At 44.7% G+C, this 20075-nt stretch overlaps 1 protein-coding gene across 1 annotated transcript in view; it reads right to left on the reverse strand.

The window, feature by feature from the left end:
* Positions 1-9412, reverse strand: part of Dnai3 (dynein axonemal intermediate chain 3) — a 56740-nt gene extending 47328 nt beyond the window's left edge. The window contains exons 1-4 of the mRNA XM_051165865.1: positions 9262-9412; positions 5167-5268; positions 4701-4739; positions 10-191 (exon numbers count right to left, since the gene is read on the reverse strand). Of these exons, the coding sequence (XP_051021822.1) occupies positions 10-191; positions 4701-4739; positions 5167-5254 (309 nt within the window). The 5' untranslated portion in view covers positions 5255-5268; positions 9262-9412. The remainder of the gene's footprint in view (positions 1-9; positions 192-4700; positions 4740-5166; positions 5269-9261) is intronic.
* Positions 9413-20075: the final 10663 nt, after the last annotated feature.

The following is a 20075-nucleotide window of genomic DNA, read 5'->3' on the forward strand; positions in this document are numbered from 1 at the left end:
TGTATTTACCCGGACAATTTTTTTGACTGGGTGGAAGTCGGATACTGCAGCTCGGTTTTGTAAGTCGGCCAAGATGTCTTCTTTTTTGATGAGCTTATATGTTTGCTCGTCTGTCATATCTTCATCCACTCGACAATTGAATATTTCCTGGGTCTTGGTTGTTAGTACTAATGGATAAATTTCCGGATGGCCTGTAAACCCAAAGTGGAATTTGGACATTAAATACAACTTAAAAATTCCAGCAACAGGAAATGTGCAATTGTTTAATTTTAAATAATTTTTCTTGGTTAAAATTTGGGATTTAGAATAAAGACACCCAAGCGCCCACTCTGGCCCCACTGTGGGTGCCACTGTGATGGATAAATATGTGACGTGGAGATGGGGAAGAGTATGCAGTGGAGAGATGGGAGAGAAAGCAAAGCTGAGCCGTTCAGTTTGTGCACTGTGGAAAGAGGAGCCTGTGCATCCATCTGAGGCCATGATGAAGTCTGGGCCTGGCTGCACCAAGGTCCATGTCCGGGTCTATGGCCCTCCCAATGCCAGGGTCTGTGCTGACGTCCTAGGCCTGTGTTACCACATATCATTTGGATGTGTCTAGTCTGGGCTGCCTCTTGAGGTCATGTTGATTGTCTAAGCACTGTGCTGAGCTGGCCCTGCCCCTTGCTGTGTTCTTCAAACCAGCAAAACTTATTCCTGAAAAAATAAGTAAATAAAGCTAACAGACAAAACCTCCTTGTTTTCTCTTTCAGACCAATGAGACCATTCTCTGTGGTGATTTTGGCATCATTTATTTATTTTTTGTTCTTATGTTTCAAGTAATTACATTTGCTATAAACGTTTTGAACCATGGGCTATAAAGATGGCACAGCCAATAACTCCACTGACTTGCTAACTCAACCCTGAGGACCTGAGTCCCACCTGCAGCACCCATGTAAAAGCTGGGCATAGTGGGGTTCTACTGTAATGCCAGCGACACAGAGATAGGAGGTAGAGACAGCAGATCTCTGGAGCTCCTTGGCTAGGCAGCCTCATCTACTTGGAGAGGTTCCAGGCCAACGAGGGACCCTGTGTCAAACCAAAAATGTAGCAGGTGGCTGAGGAACATATGATATTCAAAGATGTCCTCTGACCTCCACATGGAAGAGCACACATGTGCACACACAGGTACCCACTCATACGCAAACATGTATGTGCACAGACAAAATCTTGAGCAAAATAAGAAGAAAATACCAATGGTTTATTAATATCCTCCAAGAAACATCTTACTAATTTTTTTCTATTCATCACATATAGACCTTTTAAGAAACTCTGAATCCTGCTTTTAACATTTTGCTGTTACCTCACATGCATTTCTACTACGACATTAAATAACATCTCTGAAACATTATTTTAAATTAGTCTATTTCTGTAGCATAAGGTTCAAATATCTTACTGGTGAGTGTTCAGTTTTTTTCATTTGTTTTCAACTATTATAAGTACTTTTACAAATTGAAGAATCTTATGAACTGTTCTTGTGCCGCAAACCATTTTCTTGGGCTAGTTTTAGAAGCGAGAGTACTGGTCTAAACATATAGTGATTTTCTTTCTTTCTTTCTTTTTTTGTTTTGTTTTTAATTTAATTTTATTAATTTATTCATATTGCATCTCAATGGTTATCCCATCTCTTGTATCCTCCCACTCCTCCCTCCCTCCTATTTTCCCCTTACTCCCCTCCCCTATGACTGTGACTGAGGGGGACTTCCTCCCCCTGTATATGCTCATAGGGTATCAAGTCTCTTCTTGGTAGCCTGCTATCCTTCCTCTGAGTGCCACCAGGTCTCCCCATCCAGGGGACATGGTCAAATATGAGGCACCGTTTGGGTTCTTTCAACTTCCCTAGCAGTGGCAGGTCCTGGCTGAGAGGGTGCAACAGGACAACGGGGCATTTTGCCAGCCACCAGCCTTCAACCAAGATTTCTTCCAGTTTCTTATGTTATTCAACGTCATTAGCATCTGCAAGCCAGTCGCTGCCTCCCTCCAGCATATTCTCTCACCTCAGCATTCCCGGGGTCCCAGGGCCAGTTTTCACTGGCTCCATCTCTCACACTCCCCCACATTTCCCAGGCTCCTTCAGCTGCTGCACGTGTGTACCAGCAAGGGGAGAGTGTGTGCTGCCTCAGGTTGGGATTCTGTGCTTATCGCCCTGTGGAAGTATCCTGGCCCAGCAGTTCTATGGTATAATTACTTAAAGGATTTGGGGGTCCTAAATGCCTCCACACGGAACTGCAATTGGTTGGCGCAACGGTCATTTGGACCACAGATTAATTACAAATACTGGAGAAACCCATTTTTATCACCCTTAGTACCAACAGTACCGTTTTTTAGTTACTGACTTTTCGATTAACCATGTTCCTTGGCAAGGGATTGAAACTCGTGGCAGATGGTGGTTTCTAGCATAGGGCACAGTAAAGGCTCTGTAGCTTCTGTGGGAAGCTGCTAGGAGGAACTGTGGAATCCAGCATGGGAAAAGAGCAGCTGCTATATTAGCTAATCAGATAACCAGAAAGGCAGGGGAGGAAAATCTCAAGCCCTCTCTTTAAAGCTGCAACCTAAGTTCAAAATGTCTTTTGGGACAGCATCTGTGATTGTTCATTGTGTCAAGTCAACGCAGCCCTGAGTCCCCAGGGAAAGGTCATCTACAGTAGGCTGGCCTCGTGGGCTTGTCTATGGGGGATGGTCCGTGTTATCTGGTGTGGGCAGTTTCAGCCCACTGTGGGTGGCACCATTCCCTAGGCAGGGGAGGGGGTGGGATGAGTGGTGATGGTGGCTTAAACTGTGAGAGAAAGGAGTGCAAGAAAGGACACTCGCATGTATTTCTATCTGCCCTTGATGTGAAGGAAGTCACTGTTTGAATTTCCTTCCTTTGTTTCCCTTTACTGAAGGACGAGCCTAGAACTGTGAGCCAAATGAACCCTACCTCCTGGTGTTGCTCTTGTGTCTGGTGATTTTATCATGGCAACAGAAATACAATCTGGAACAGGGTCTCACAGTACGAAACCCAAGTCTGTCCTAGAATTTACTATGGTTGGCCTTGAATTTGAGGTGGTCCCCCTGCCTCACAGTTGTGATTCATGGTTCTTCCTTCCCGCTAGACACACACTTCAGATTCTACTAGCTTGTTTTGTTTTTTAAATAAAAATGGCCCATTTTCACTAATTGCACATTTTAAAGGCGTTAACATTTCCTTATGGAGAAGTTAGTAAACATTATAGGCTATTTTAGCTGGGGTAGGCAATCAATGGCCACGTGAAAAAGAGGCAGCTGACAGAATGCATATCTTCTATAGTCTGGTGCCTTCATGCCCTATCATGACAGATTGAATAGTGCCAGGTCCAAGAAGTCTGCCAATCCACAGGGTCTGTGGGAAATTGAACAAGAACGGCTGCTGTCTAGCTTTTAATGGCATGCTCTGAGGAGTGTGTCAGGACCTGAGGCAACAGCCCTGGGGGCTGTGGAGGGCAGAAGTGAGAGGCACTCACTTGAGCCTCCGGCTTAGTGGGATGTTCTTTCCTCCCAAGTGACTGAGGAAGGCTCAGGCATAGAGGAGGATTGCAGAGGTCCACTCAGGCGTCAGCTGCAGGGCTGCTGGCCATGAGCTCAATAACAATGAACTGGCACCACATGAATACTGCCTTTGAGCTACAGTTTTCCTTGTTTTTTTGTTTTTGTTTTGTTTGTTTGAGACAGAGATTCTTCTCTATGTAGCCTTGACTGTCCTGGACTCACTTTGTAGACCAGGCTGGCCTCGAACTCACAGAGATCCACCTGCCTCTGCCTCCCAGAGTTCTGAGATTACAGGAATATGCCAATGTGCCTGGCTGAGCTACAATTTTTAATATATTACTTTGAAAGAAGTAATAATTTGTACATATCCAACAAAAGATCTTCCATTACTCTGATGATAAGTTAGAAATGACTGCCAAGTATGTGTGTGATGTACACGTGTGGCTGTGGGTGCACATCGGTGCATGATGTGTGTATGTGGGTGTACAACACTGTATGCTGTATGCATATATGTAGGCATGGGTACACAGCAAGCTTTGGTGGTCCGAAAACAGCTATGCAGTTGGTACCCTTCATCCACTTTATTTTACAACTTTAATGTTTTAAATATTATTTATTTTTATTTTATGTGTACAAGTGTTTTGGTAACATGTACACCATGATGTGCACCATGTGCGTGTCATGCCTGCAGAGGCCACAAGAGGCCACCAGGTCCCCTGGGACAGGGTTATAGATGGTTGCAAGCCAGTATGTAGGTGCTAGGAATCAAAGCCAGGTCTTTTGGAAGAACAAAAGGCTTTCGGTGCTCACAAACACTGAAGCATCTCTCCACCCTCTCCTTTCACTTTTTACTGGGTTGTGAGGATCAAACTCAGGTCATCAGGCTTGTTTGGAAAGTACTGTATCTACAGAGCCACCTCACCAGCCCTTAGCAACCTGAGTAGACATCTTCTTAAAGGGGCTGCATTGTCTAAATCCATTTCTCAGTTTAAGTTCTGCTTTCTGTTCTTATTTTTATTCTTTTAAAATTCCAGGCCATGTGGGGACACAGTCTAAGAACTCAGGGGTGGCTGAGGCAGGCAGAACCGAAGCTTGGGGCCAGCCTGGGCTGCACGCGCCGCTCTAAGCAGCATCTCCTAAGCGTCATTTCCACTTACCCATGCTCTCCATGTTCATTGGTTCCTCTTCTTCAGCAACTGAAATGCAATGAAAATACCAAGTTCACATTTTAAAAACCGGATCATCTCAGTTTCCTGAAATATTGTAAAACATCAAAAAGCCAAACAGAAATAGAAATGTGGGCTGGAGGACTCAACTGCCATGTAAGTACTAAGAGATGAAGCAGGTAACAGCCTTTCCCACAGAGCGATCATCAGTGGCGCATGCCCTGTGGCACGCCATTAATATTGTAGGGGAATGGGTGGGGAAGGGTTAGCCTCTAAACAGTCAATTCCACAGTGTCTGGCTTTATAATAGCATAAAAGGTATTACCTTACTTGATAGGTAAAGCCACAGTACACATTATGTAATACATAGCAACACAAAATAACACAATACAAGAAATAAGCCCATAAAAAATCCCACTAAACAATAAATGACAACAACAACAACAACAAACCCTACCAAGTGTCAGCTGCTTGGCCTTCTTTTTGCCCTTCTTTTCTTGACCCCGTTTCTTGCCCTTGGGGCTTTTTTGTGCTTTTGGTGCCATGGCTCTAATGTAGACTGCAAAGAAAGAAAGGAAGAAAGAAAGATATCATTAAATACTGGCTCAGACTTTCAGGTATGAAGCATTCTTACCTAGTGAACATAATGCTTTCTAGGTTTAGGCCATGACTAAATCAATAATGCATGTTCAATAGGAACTCATGTACCATGACCGAAGGTTTTAATGCAACAATAGCAACATGACTGATAAGATCCCATCTCCATGGACCTGTTGCCTGAGGTGCATCATTACCACCCCCCATTTCACTGGGGTCCAGTCCTCCACAGTTGTCTTCTTGCAGGTGTCTCAGCTGCACAGGTGAGTCCATGGGATGAGTCAGGTCCAAAGCACACACATCTGTATATAATTCTAAAATGTGGGTCCACAGCACGCACATCCATTCATAGTTTTTAAATGACTATAATTTAAGTCATACTTCTGAGCATATGAGCATGTGGCCATTATGGTCTTATTTGTGCAATTCCAGGTACTCTGACAGGATGTAGTGCTGGACAAGGTCATCGCCATGACATTAAATCTCTGTCAAGATGTGCACTGTAGACTCATCCTATTAAAAGGTTAGAAGTGTGATTTTGGGGTCAGGTATAGTGGCCATGACTGTCATTCGAGCACTTGAGCGAGGTGAAGCAGGCAGCCTTGGCTACAGTATAAAATGTGTGATTTCATGAGTTTATTTCAGGACTTAAAAAGTCTCTCTCTCTCTCTCTCTCTCTCTCTCTCTCTCTCTCTCTCTCTCTCTCTCTCTCTCTCTCTATCTCTCTCTATCTCTATCTCTCCGAATGGTTCTGGGCAAACTACAGATCTTCATAGTCTCTGTTTCTTTGATTAGTGGGATAATAAAGTCCACCTCACAAGGTGGCTGTGAGGGCTTAACAAAAGTAAGACCGACACCATCGTTACTAAGGCTCTCACCTCAGAGAGGTTTGCCTCATTTTATCAAGTTAGTATCAACACAAACGGAGCATCACTTTGGAGCTGACAGATCACCAGTTTTGTTCTTGTTCATCTAGTGCCTTCATCACAAAATCTTCACCAAAGTATCTGGATGTCTGGGTGCTTCCCTACAAATATATTTCATGCATGCGTTGAAACCATTATAATCATCATTGTCCATGTGTGTACATGCGTGACGTGGTGGCTAGAGGGTGTTGTGTGTGCTACCATGCTTGTGTGGTACTCAAAGGCAACCTTGTGGACTCATTTTTTCCCTCCCACCTTAGGTGGGCTCTGGGAATTGAATTCAGATCTTCAGACTTGCACAGCAAGCACTTTTCATGCTGAGCCTTGAAAGTCCAACAAGTGTGTTTTGAAATAGTGATAATTATAAGTCACACTTACAGGTGTTTATGCCAGGCAGTTTGAAGCATTTCATGTGCATTTTAAATTCAATGGAATTTTTTTGAGAAAGGTTTTCCCTATTTGTCTACCCACACTGGCTTTCAATATAAAAGCCTCAGCTTTTCTGTGAACTTAATCTTAGTTACATTTTATTAATTGCTGCATTTCATTATAAATATATCATAATTAGGGTTTCCGTTGCTATGATGAAACACCATGACCACAAGCAAGTTGAGGAGGAAAGGGTTTGTTTGGCTTCCACATCACACTCTGTCACTGGAGGAAGTCAGGACAGGAACCCCAGCAGGGCAGGAACCTGGAGGCAGGAACTGATGCAGAGGCCGTGGAGGGGTGCTGCTTACTGGCTTGCTCATCATGACTTGCTCAGACAACTTTCTTATAGAACCCAGGACTGCCAGCCCAGGGATAGCCCCATCTACAATGGGCTGGACCCTCTCCCTTCAATCACTAATTAAGAAAATGCCCTATAACTGCTCCTTATTGAGGGATGTGTTTCAATTGAGGTTTTCTCCTTTTAGATGACTCTCACTTGTGTCAAACTATCCAGCATGCAAATAGAAACATTTAAAACAATGGTCTGTACTGATAAATGTATAATTTATGCTTTGATCAACATTTTATAATTCTGACATTTTTAGAAAATTCTATTCCTTCCCCCTCCCTCCTTCCTCTGACCCAGTGTGTGTGCAGGGCACGTTTGTATGTGCCACAGAACACACAGTGTTCTTTGGATGTCTTGCCTGTCCACCAACTATGTGTTTTGAGACTGAGTCTCCCACTGGCCTGGAGTTCAGCAGGTTGGCTAGGCTGTCTGACCATCAAGCGCTGGCAATCTTCCTGCCTCTGGGTCAGAAGTGCTGAGGTTGCAAGCATGTGTTACCACACCTTTAATCACAGACCTAAGGAGGCAGAGGCAGGTGGATTTCTGAGTTTAGGCCAGCCTGGGTTACAGTGTGAGTAATCCCTGTGTCAGGGCTACACAGAGAATCCTGTCTTGACAAGAATATTTCTTCTTAGATTTACTATTTATTTTATGTTACATATGTGTGTGTTTTACATATGTGTACTGTATGTATGCCTGGGTTTGTGGGGTGCAGAAGGAATCGAGTCCCTTGGCTCTGGATCTAGCAATGGTTGCAGGCCACTGGGTGGTGCTGGGTCCTCTACGGAGGGTCAAGTGATTGGAACCTTGAACCACGCCCCCCCCCCCCCCCAGCCTCTTCACCCTGAGTTCTAACTTGATTTTTTGTGATCAAACTCAGGTGTTCACAGCCTGGGCACTTAGCCAACAGAATTATCCCCTCACTCCTTAACTTTTTACTTAGTTTTTTAAAAGAGTTACATTTTGTTTGTTTACTATTTCTCTCTCTCTCTCTCTCTCTCTCTCTTGCTTTCTCTGTGTGTGTGTGTGCGTGTGTGTGTGTGTGTGTGTGGGCAGAGGGAACTTGCTGGAGTTGGTTCTCCTCTTCTACCATGTTGGGGCCTCTGCACCAAACTCACGTCACCCAGCTTGGTGGCAAGCACATTTACCTACTGAGCATCTCATGGGCTCAAATTTCTGCTTTTTAAATATTCTGCAATAAATGGCTGTCTCAGCTTTTCAAACTGAGTGTTCTCTGTCTCATGCTCCAGAATCATACATTCAAACCATGGGCTTCACTCTCTTTTGGAAGGTTTCTCATCAGTATACTCCTTTCCACTTTCTATTCCAATTTCATTTGGTTAAAAATGTTCAACAGAATTGTAATCACCACCCAGCTTCATACAGATGCAGCAGAGGCAATTACACTGTTGCACAGGCGCACACGCACGGACAGATAAGCGCACACACTGTTTTTACTACCAACATTACTGTTTAATATTGTTACTTATATATGCATAAAATGATCAAGTTTCTTCCCGATACAAAGACATTCTCTTTCAGTATAAAGTGATTGTCACTTGAAATGCAAATTTCCCAAGCCCCTTCTACTTTCAAGAGTTGATTTTACAATTTTAGCATCACTTATTGGAAGATAACGCTGCACTGGTGGTCTGCTTTCTCACTCAACCCGAATCATTCCTAGTTTGACATGACTCCAGCGGCGCTGTGAGGAGCCAACACAGGTCCTCAAACACGCGGCTGCCTGTGGGATTGCTGCAGACGCACTCAGCATTCAGCACCCTGCACTACGAGGAGAAAGGTCACACCGAGTAGCAATTAGGTCCCAGATATGCTAATCCCTAGAGGAATGAGACAAGAACCCTGCGTCCATGAGTTCATGGTCTCCACCTCCCTGGTTAGCCCTCTCCCATCCCCCAGTGATCCGCTTCAGTCCACTTTAATCTTTTACTGTGTTGATGAGTAACCAAGATCACGTCATTCTCATATCCTTTTATGCATAATTTATGGCATGCCAGGCAATGCGAGAGCAAGAACAAGACAGTATCTGTTTCCAACATTCTAAGATCGCCGTTGACTATTGCCTCATAGCTGCTAGTTAGTGTCTCACTGGCTTCGGCCGGCTGGGAGATTTTTTGATAGTAGTGAAAAAGTATTTCCTTATTTCATAGACGCCATTAACACCCTAGAAATGGAAATGGGATTTTCAGTTGCCCCATGCCTCTTCTGTTCTTAACCACCCCCTTACCTGGAATCACTAAAGGAAAAGATAGCAGCCTCCTGGCAGTTCCCGGGAGAAAAGCTCCTTCGAGAGTTGGAGATGGGAGCTTGACTCTTCTCGCTCGGAAAAATAAATCTCAAATCTCCAGCAACAGCGGCCAGCCGGTATTGCTAGAACGCGTCCGTTGCTAAGGGGTGGGGTGGGGGGCGGGTGTGAAGTACTTCTGCTGAGACTGACAAAAAAAAAAAAAAAAAAAAACCTTCACCAATACCGAATCTGCTCCTCAACAGTTTCTTTCATAGATGACTTGTGATTGGTTGTTATGTTGTGACGTCATCCAAAGTAACCCCGCAGTTTCCCACCCGGAAGGGAAGCGCAAGCGACTTAGGTCTGTGTGATCCCGCCTGACCTCCTTGCCTTCCTTGCTTTGCATCCACTGCAGCTTTGCTCAAAGGGGGGTGGGGGGGTCCCTGTGGGTTGCCGCTGGGCAGGCCCTAGCCAGCCACCTGACTTCCCTGTTGAAGGGAGCAGGATGCACTTGGGAACCTGGATAAAATTGGTCTGTGGAGAGGAAGTTGCATTTGGTTGTCCTGGACATCCCCGGCTACTGTGTACTTTTTCCCCCCCAAAGTATTTTTGTATAGCGTTTGACTCAAGCCAGGAGTACAAGTCTCAGGGAGACCGTGACTCCTTGTTGACTTTTAAGATCATTTCATCTGACTATGGGTCCTCTGCGATTGTTGGGGTGAAGCTCGTCTCTCCAGGCTTTTCTTCCTTTCTTCAAAAACACAAATTAGGCCAAGTGTGGTGGCACATGCCTATAACCCTGACGCTCCGGGAGGCAGAGGCAGGCGCATCTTTGAGTTTGAAGCCAACCTGCTCTACAAATAGAGTTCAGGACAGCCAAGAGTACACAGAGAAACCTTGTCTAGAAAAAACAAGCAACCCACCACCCCCGACAAATTAGAACGGCTAATTTGTAATCTGACAGCTGGCAGGTTACCGTTATTACTCCATTTCCGTCTTTGTATCTACCCCGTATTCACAATGCGACCCAGGCTTGGTCCAGCACTTTTTTTCTAAAAAGTATGTTTCTTTCTTTTTTTTTCTTTTTTAACATAAACATTTATATTATTTATATTATTACACATAAATAAAATAAAATACATACAGCAGGAAGAACCACAAGACAATCAGGAATTATATAAATATTACATTCATAGTGTTCTGGCTATTTGTATTTGGCAACCTTGAAGTAAACATCTTTCCTATCTTGTTGGGTCTAAATTTCTGAATGAAAATCAGTATCTATCATATCTCATCTCTATTAACTTAAAACATCTATCTTGGTCTAAAAATATCTTAATCCCTAACCAACTAAGCTTAATTGTAAGACTAAAGTATCTATCTGGTCTTCAACCCCATCAGAGACTTGAGAAGGAATAAAACTTCAATATCTGAGTGAACCGAAGTGTAGGTTAGCAGCTTCCAAAATGGGGGAAAAAAAAATGACTGAGACAGTTGTCTGCCTGAACAGTCACCCAACACTATAACATTGGACCATCATCTTTAGCCTTCTGGCCCAATATATCTGACAGACATGTTTGCAAGGCAGGAACTATTGAGGACTTGCTTACCCTGTCTTGGCAGGGTTCGGCCATTGACTCTGCCTGCATTCAATCCTGCGCATTTTTAGGCAGAATTCTGTTATGGCAAAAATGAGGACATTTTGCCCAGTTTGCTACATTTGAAGCCATTTCCATAAGGAGGTTCTTTGATGCTCATCATCTTCTTTGAGGTAGGCTGGGTGTTGCCAGGAGTTAACTTGTCTTGTTGTCAAAGAATCTTTAGAATAATAAAAACTTCTTTAAATGCCATGTTCTGTAGGTCTCTGAGGCTTTTGATTATATATATTAGACCTAGGATATATATTCTTGTAATAAAATTAGACTAGAATTTGACATGACCATGATTTGCACCAATATACAAAATTCTGTACCAATGAATTAAAAATAACCTTATTTGTGAGTGACAATTAAGGTCTTGAGTTGAGGAGTAGATTCATAATCTACTTTTTGTTCTATCCTCCCTCTATATTTCTATATCTCTTTCTTTCTTTTCAGCTCCTATCTCCTTACATACAAAAGAAAGATAAAGGAAAAGAAATATGTCCCCGAGTCCAACCTAGTTTTCTCTCTGTATAAGGCCAATAATAACTTATAACTGTACGGGTAGCAGGTGTCTCTGGAGAGGCCAGTGCAGAAGCCCAGGAGGAGACAAACAGCTTCTTGTGGAAACAAAGTGCACTGTCGCTGTGTGGGTCTTCACACTCTCTTCTCAGAAACAGCTGTGAGTGGAGAGCCGCCTTTGGTGTTTGCAGGCATTGAACATCTGGGAACAAACACCAGACATGTCTACTTAAAAACAAAACAAAACAAAAAACCTTTAGGGCACTTTGAATATTTTAAAGTAATAATACCACATTTAAAATAAGAAAATTATATTTAAGCCTAAGTTTGTTATTGTCTGAACAAGTGCCATTGACAAACTAAGCTTTCCAAATCTCAGTGTGGGGGTGAGAGTGTTTCTCTGAGAGTAAACCGGAAAAAGGTGGGGCAAGCCTCCCTTGTAGCTCACAGGCAGGCTCCCCGGACAGCCCTGGTTCCCACAAAGAACGTTCTATTGGAGAAAGAAAGGGGGAAGAGGGAGAGCAAGTCAGAGGAGAGAAGGAGCTGATTCTTCTCTCAGCCAAGGAGACAGCTTCAAATTTAAAATAAAATCAGTGTTAAGTAGTTTTGTCATGTGAGGGAATAAGTCATGAGGTGCAGTCAAAAGATAATTCTCCCCGCCCCTGAGGCTAGCCAGTGCTCCTCTCCCACTTTTGAATGGTTTAGTGAGCTGTCCCCAAAGCTGTCTAGTTTAGAACATGCATTTTTTAAATGATTTGAATTGTTACCAAGAGTATGTACATTAGAAATAGACCCTGCCCCTGAGAATTAGTTGATTTTCCTGTTTCTGTGATAAAAATTCTCTAACAAAAGCAGTTTGAGAGTGAAAGGGCTTAATCTGGGTAGCACTTGGACCCACACCTGGACATGGCAGGCAAAGGATTGGGGCAGCTGGTCTGTTGCTCCCACAGTGAGGAAGAAAGTAGAGAGAGACGAATGGGGGTGCTCAGCTCCCCTGAGTGCCCAGAGACCTGTCTTCTAGGTTATTCTAGAATCTAGATTAACTGACAATGTTAATCATCAAATCCCTTATTCCTACAAGACCTATAGTGATTGTTTTTTAGAGTATTAGTAAAGACCATATGTCAAAACTAGCCTTTCTAGACTTCTGGTAGACCTAGAATTACTTCTGCTAAGCCTAGACTTCTGGTAGACCTTTAGCTGTCCTTTCTTGCTTGACATTGGCATGGAAGCTCTGCATGATGCCTCAATGTGGTATACACTCCAGCGAATTTTTTGAACAATCAGAATCTTAAATTCTGTTCAAAGTGAGGTGAGTTTCTTTTGTGTGTGAGAATTAAATGTAATTTTGGATATAAAACTCTGCCTCCACTAGGCATTTCCCTAAGATAGCAAACACCCACAATATGTCTTTTAGATCAATGCCACCCAGGAAGTTATTTGTCTCTAGTCTGTGAAATATTTGTTACCCAAACCATAAAAGAAGTATTGAAGTGAAAGTGTTAAAAATAAATTTATAGAAATGTGAGGGTAGCTATATTTGAACAAAGTTGAGGCTTGTTTACCAAATGCCTGTATCCCAGCTCCTTAGCTGTTTATATTATAGTTAACAGAACCCACGTGTAAAGGAAATGAAAACAAACCAAAGCCAACCAGCCCTTAAGCAACACAAGATGCCAGTTACAGCACCTGAAGCTCAGTCTCACACTCAGACAGGACCTCCTGAGTCTCCAGGCCTCATCTCTTCCTACAGTCCTTATCCACATGGTGGTAATTTTATCTTCTTGACTGCTCAGCAAACGCTAAAGAGTTATCACCCATAATTGATTTTGTTTTGAGATAATTTCTTGCTACATATCCCAGAGTGGTCTCAAATTGTTCTGTGCTAGCCTCTCATCTGTTGGGTACCATGGAGAGGGAGGAGCTCAGGAGGCCCCATCCTATCTGGAGAGCTCTGGACCACTGATGGCTGTGGAGGGAGAGTGTGTGTCTTTGCGTGTATGGCCACTGGTAGGCTGTCTGTGCTCCATGCATGTTGTACCACACCCATGCATGTTATAGGTAGCACTAATTAGACTCAGTGTGCTGTAAAGATAAAAAAGAAGGGAATGTGAAGTTTGGGGCACGGGTTGGGGGGTTAAGGAGGAAAAAGGGTGATGGGTATGATACAAATATATTGAATACATATATGATGTTCTCAAATAATAAATCAAAATATTATAAAAAGACTATTTCAGTCACATGAAATAATCACTGCTTTGTATTTATTTTATAATAAAAATAATTAAAAGAAAGGGACATTAAAAAATAAACATTCAGCAATAGTAAAATAAGCACACGAACATACTGGGCAGCTACAGAAAATACTTGTTTTAGATCCTTACTCCACATTTCATATGTGTTGACTTTTTCTTAAAAGTTAAGATAAACTCACCCATGGACCCAGGACCATGCAATGTCAAGATGGTCATTTTCTTCTACTTCACTTGAAAACCGTGCCCTACTAGATGGTTTACAAAGGTGACAATGTGCATGGAGCAGCCATCTCCTCCAGTATTGATGCCCTCTTTGGAAATCCCTCCAGAAGGAGTCCCCCAAGTGTTCTTACAGTTAACTTTTCTTCATAAATGTAATATACTTGCTGTGATGGCTGTATCAGTTGGTCATAGGAGGGCTCCATCCCGAGGGGCATAGAGATGCAGTGCTGTAATGGCTGTACCATTCGGTCATAGGAGTTCATGTGTACCACATGTGTTCATGCACCTATGGAGCCAGTAAATGGTGTTGGATCCTCTGGAGCTGGAGTTATATTTGGTTGGGAGCTGCTATGTGGATGCTGAGAGCTGAGTCCAGACCTTCTGCAAGACCAGCAAACTCTTCTCCGCGCAGGCATCTCTTCAGTCCCATCATTTGTTCTATTGAGCCAACAACACCGCTATGCTGATTACTAGGCCCACTTCTCCCTGTAGATTATTTTGACAGTTTTGTGCATAAGAACCTGTTTCAGGACCCTGCTCTTGGCATCGGGTTTGACAAACACTCTAGTTCTGCTCTTATAAAAGTTGTCCTGTTATTCTAGGCTCTTCTCATTGATGTGAGTTTTAGAATCAGTTTGTCTAAAAGTCTAAAAGCAGCTTGTCGGAATTCCCTTTAGGACTGGATCCAACCTATAAGTGAATTGAGTACGAAATTAACATCTCAGCAGTACTGGGCCTTTGCAGTTCATGAGCAGTTGATTTTTCCACTAACTTTGATTGCCCAAACCCAAAACCTGGCACCTTGTAAGCACATAAGATATGAATGCTTTACGTGTGTCATATTAATTAATATCCAGCATCCCTTGCTAATTAATAATTACCTAACACTCACCATTCTTATGCCATTAGACAGAGTAGACACAAAAGGAAGCGACGGAGAAGAACGTGGGCCCTCACTGGACTGACTCTGCAGCCTGATGTTTTCAGTTCCCTTGTAGAGATAGCTGAGCCGCAACAGGACTGAGGAAGGCTCATCCCTTCTCTCTGCGAACCTCTCCAAAGTTCAGATTATTTCTGAATGGTTTTGCATTTCCAGCTCTTGCTGTGATGATAACTTCAGCTACCGTAAGCGAGAAGACAGCGTTAAACTGCGCAGTGGCACACGGGCATTAGAGATTAAATTATTCTTCCGAAGCATGCTTGAGCAAGCAGTGTGCCAGTTGTATCCTTCGAGTATCTAGCTTATCTGTCCGTCACATGGGATTTGGGTTAATGAGCAGCATAAGGTTTTTTCATTCCATTGCAAAACAAAACAAAACATCCTCCCCCCACTTCCCACAAAAAGACATAAAACAGGGCAGTACCAATATATAAGTTGTCTGTGTAAACTGATCTAGGAATTGAAAATAAAGTTAAAAAATTGTCTCTCTGCTCTGAATATAGTTTGTGGAACACCTTACTTGGAAATTCTACTTATTTTGCAATGTAAAAAAAAATCTATTTATGTTTCCAGGGGGGAACTTGATCACAATCTCCCACTGCCAAAATTATGCAGCTTCTCTCATGTGGTGAAGTCACCGGGGTAAAAGACATCTGGGGAGCAGTGGCTAGGCCTTAGCCTGGGACAAACCCTTCGTGATTATGGTATTTCCCTGCCAGGTGAGTACTCATGCTCCAAGATAATAAATATAAAACACTAAGTAAAACAAATCTCAAGTGATTGTAAGTACACCTAGCCAGTCAGTGCTGTTCCCGAAGTCTGGTGGACCCAGTGCTAAACATGCCAAAGAAATCCATGAAGAAAGTCTGAGCCCAAGCGTTGGCATTAAGGCTTTATTTTTCTTTTACATGTATAAGTGTTTTGATTTCATGTTTGTACATGCTCCTGAGTGTCTACCTGGTGTTCTCAGAGGCCAGAATATGGCACCTGGTACCCCAGAGCTGGAGTTACAGATGTCGTAAGCTACTACCAGATGCTGGAAACCAAGCTTGGGTCCTCTGCTAGAGCAGCAAGCTCACCTGATGGCTGAGTCGTTCTTTCAGCCAATCTTTTTTTAAAAAATGCATGTGGGTGTGTGCCAGACGTGATGGTACACGCCTTTAATCCCAGCAGAGGCAGGCAGAGCTCTGTGAGTTCGAGACTGCCCTGGTCTACAAGGAGAGTTCCAGGGCTATTACACAGAGAAACCCTGTCTTGAAAAGCCAAAACAAAACAAAACAAACAAACAAACAAAACAAAAACAAACAAACAAAAAACCCGAACAAACAAAACAAAACAAAAAAAAACCCAACCCAAACCAAACCAAACAACAGCAACAAAAGGATGTGTGAGTGTGTGCAGGTTTGTGTGAAGATGCACCTATGTGTGGCCACGCTGGTGCACATGCATGATGTGTCAGAGGACCGACTGCCTGTGATGTGTCATCTTAAGAATCCAGGGAGACAGGGTCTCTCATTGGCCCAGAGCTCACCAATTAGACTAAACAGGCCAGTGAACTCAAGGACCTTCCTGTTTCTGACCTCCCTCAGGTCTGAGATTGTGGGTGCCAGTGTTTTGGGAGGATTAACCCAGTTCCTCGAGTGTGTAAGGCAAGTGCTTTTCTGACTAAGCCACCCTTGTGGCCCTGCCTGATATATTTATATTCACACTGCATCTCAGAGCTCCCCAGGACTGTTTCTGGATGGATGCTTTATGCTTTCTGAGCTCACCTTGTCTGCAAAGGTCAGCATGGCAGATCCGGGAGCCAGGCAAATGCTGCTAGGAGAGCCTCAGTGTGTATCTGACACTCCGCTTACAGCTCCGTGCTAACCTGTTGGAATGGTGTCTGAGCGGTTCACCTCACCAGTCATTTTCCAACTCACAGAGAAAGCCAGTGGGGATGTTCGGTGGGAGCACAGAAAATGAGCTGTTGGAAGTGTAGGTGAGAGAAGACCGCACCACAGCCACTCTCCTTCAGACGATCTCCTCTCCCGACCTGTCTCAGAGAAAGGCCGCCCCACAAAGGGCGTGGCAGGGAACCCGAGCCTTGGGGAGGAGGGTCACGAGGCTGGGGCCCCCGAGGAGGGAGGGTGGCTGGAGGCTGTCGGGGCTTGAAGCAGAGGGTGATCCTGCGCTGACAGGCGTCCCCCAGAGGCTGGCAGGACCTGACGCCTCCCTCCAGGCCCCCCGCTGTTTCCGCCGGTGCTCCTTTGGCGCGACTTGTTTAACAGGTGAGCCTAGCCTAGGCGCAGCCCCGGGGGCATCAGGTATCCTGGGAACCTCGCCTGCGGCGCCCTGAAAGAAGCCCAATGTCTCCAGCGGTCAGCGACACAAAGCTGGAGGGTAGGGGTCCAGGACATCTGCGCCATGGAGGGCACACAGAGGGGCGCGGAGTGCGAGATGCACCGGTTTGGCACAACAGGGGCTCTGCCACGGACCTCAGGTCAGTGAGGTGTATAGCTGAGATGGGAACACTCTCTCTGTTTCACCTCGGCAAGGTTTGGAGGGGAAGACAGAGTCCTGCCTGTCTATGCCAGCTGTGTTTCCCAGGAAGCAGGATGTCACCCCCAGCCCAGAGTGTTGCACTCTCTGGGAAGCCTGGGATCCTGGAAGCCAGCTGGACTCCCCTGGAGTGGCTCCGTGTCTGCTCTTAACTTGAGCTGTTCCTTGTGGCTAAGGGTAGAAATGGGGGCGGCAGCAGGTGTTCTGCTCTTGTCAGACTCCCCCAGAAGCCCAAAGACCTCAGGATGTGCTGTCTGGATGGCAGCAGGCCAGACCTTGCTTTCTGGCTAGGGACCAGCACCACAGAGGTAGTCCACGGCATAGAAGAAGGAGGATGGCAGAGACAATCGTATTGCCCTCATTTTGCAGGAGCAAAAACTGAGGCTTCCCATGGGAGCCTGAAGTCATAGACTTGTCAAATTGTAGAACCAGAGAGGGAGGGAGGAAAGAAAGGAGGGGCTAAGGTACTGTCTGGGGAGATATTACTACCCTCAAGAGGCAGCTTGTGGCAGTTTGAGGCGCTTTTCCCAGCTCCATATTCGTTCTTTGTGCTGCCTTAACCCAGTTTAGCTTCCAGCTGCAGTGAATAAGTCTGTGTGTCCGTCTAGAGCCAGCACCCTGACACCTGAAGCCGACTTCTGGGCCCCTGCAGGCCTTGACATCAGAAAAAGAGCAGCTGTCAGTACCTGGTCAGCCAGTGCGGCTGCTACCTACGGTTTGCCAGCCCCTGTGGCTAGCAAGTTTAGCAGTCAGCCCCAATGATAGCTGGCCTTAGGGAACAACTTGAGCAGCGCTTTGAATAAATTAATTGGTGGTTGGCTGTTTTCTCTTTGTTCCTCTTAAGGCTACTGTTACACGGTGGCCTGTGGCTGGTGGTTTAGTTAAATTTTCTCTGTATCATCATGGAAAAGGGGTTGGTGGGATTTCAACTCACTGGCTCACAAACACACTTTACTCTGAACAAACTCAAGCTTACACGTTATTCATATGCAGTATTCAACAGAGCTTGTTTTAGCTCTGCCCTAGTTAGGGAAGTCGGGGCAGGGGCAGAGGGCAGGAACCTGGCAAGGCTGGGCCTGGAGCAGAAGCCACGGAGGAGAAGCACTGCTTGCTGCTTGTCCCTTAGGAATTGCTGCTCAGCTTGCTTTCTTATCCCACCTAGGACCACCTACCTACCTAGGGATGGCAACCTCCCCCCCAGCCTCCCGTGAGCTGAGCCCGCCCACATTAATATTAATTAACAAAAAGCCCTACCAAATTTGCCTACAGGTCAACCTTATAGAGGGGTGTTTTGTCAAGTTGAGAAAACCAATCAGTACAAAGTTCCACAAATAGTCTCCTCAAATGATGTTCAAAATATCCTTTTTTTTTCTTTTTTTTGCCATGTTGGCTCTAGCCCCCTCCCCTCCCCCCATGATGTTCATGTGAGACAAGCTCTCTGTTACTCAGTCATATACGCAGCCCTTCAGGTTCTACTCTTTCAAAGGAGGTAAGATATTGAGTGAAAATCCACAGGATTTTTCGCCCAGTTCTTTACCCAAGAATTACGACGTGTCCGCATGCTGAGATGCGCCGTGACGCCGGGGCACACTGCACTTTAGTGTGTGGCATTATCATCTATCTGCTTTGGAAGGAAAGATGCATTTGTTATGTAGTAATATGTTTTGTACATTGTTTTCTTCACTCAGCGGGGTCTTATTAATCTTTTCATTAATCGGGAGTTTAGAAGGTTCCCCATGGCCGGTTTTTATAGCCCAGGTCTGCATTCCAGGAATGTTGGGTTTGCTGAGAATGTTGGAATCTATAACAAATGTGTGACTCGAGACTTGGAGAGCAGTAGGTCTGACTTATCAGATGCATTAACACAGGCTAAGTTCTTCTCCTTTCATTGCTGGGTGCAAGTTACCATGAGAGCATTAAACTCAGTTGGGCCTTCTGTTCTGTGTGGAGGATCTCCACTCTCCTGGTGAGCGTGGAGTGTTTTATTAGAGTGGGGTTTCATAGTATTAATGCTTGTCTGAGGAAAAATCCCAGATAGCTAACTCCCAGACTCTGGATTGACTTCTTTCTCAGTCTGAAAAAAGCCTCTTTTCCCCTTTCAAAGAGATGAAAGAGATAGTAGCTACATGTGCTTCAAAGAGTAAAGTGTGCTGGTAAGGATAAGCAAGTTCAAATGATGGGGACCGGTTGGGAGCTGGGCTGCTGCTGAGGGCCTGCCTTCCTCTGTGCAGTGGAGCTCAGTTCTGAAGGTTCACTCTGTCCCTGGAAATACCGATGGTGTTCCAGGGCTTCCCAGATTAATGGTAAAGAGCAAGCGAGGCTGCCTGCTTACACTCAACTTAAAAGCCTTATTTGCATCTTATTTAATGTTTCCAGGCAGGCTCACCTGCAACCCCCTCCCCAATGTAGGGCCAACTCTACCCTGCTGCTGGGGTGAGGTGCTGGGCCCCATCTTCTGAGTGCTGCAGCAGAAGAGAGACTTGACCTGTTCTCACACTTTCATGACCCCAGGGTCAGCTCTCCAGCCTGCCATAGATACGATGATGAGAGATATTTTTATCATTTTGCAGGATGGAGACTCGATGTGGGCTGAGTGGGTTGACCCAAGTCATAGAAGTGTCAAGATCCTAAGTGGTTCTTGAGTCTGTACAAAACCTATTTATTGATTAATAATTATATGGAGGGTTTTGTTTC

The sequence above is a fragment of the Acomys russatus genome, chromosome 23 (genome assembly GCF_903995435.1).
Source record: "Acomys russatus chromosome 23, mAcoRus1.1, whole genome shotgun sequence".
Taxonomy (NCBI): Eukaryota; Metazoa; Chordata; class Mammalia; order Rodentia; family Muridae; genus Acomys; species Acomys russatus.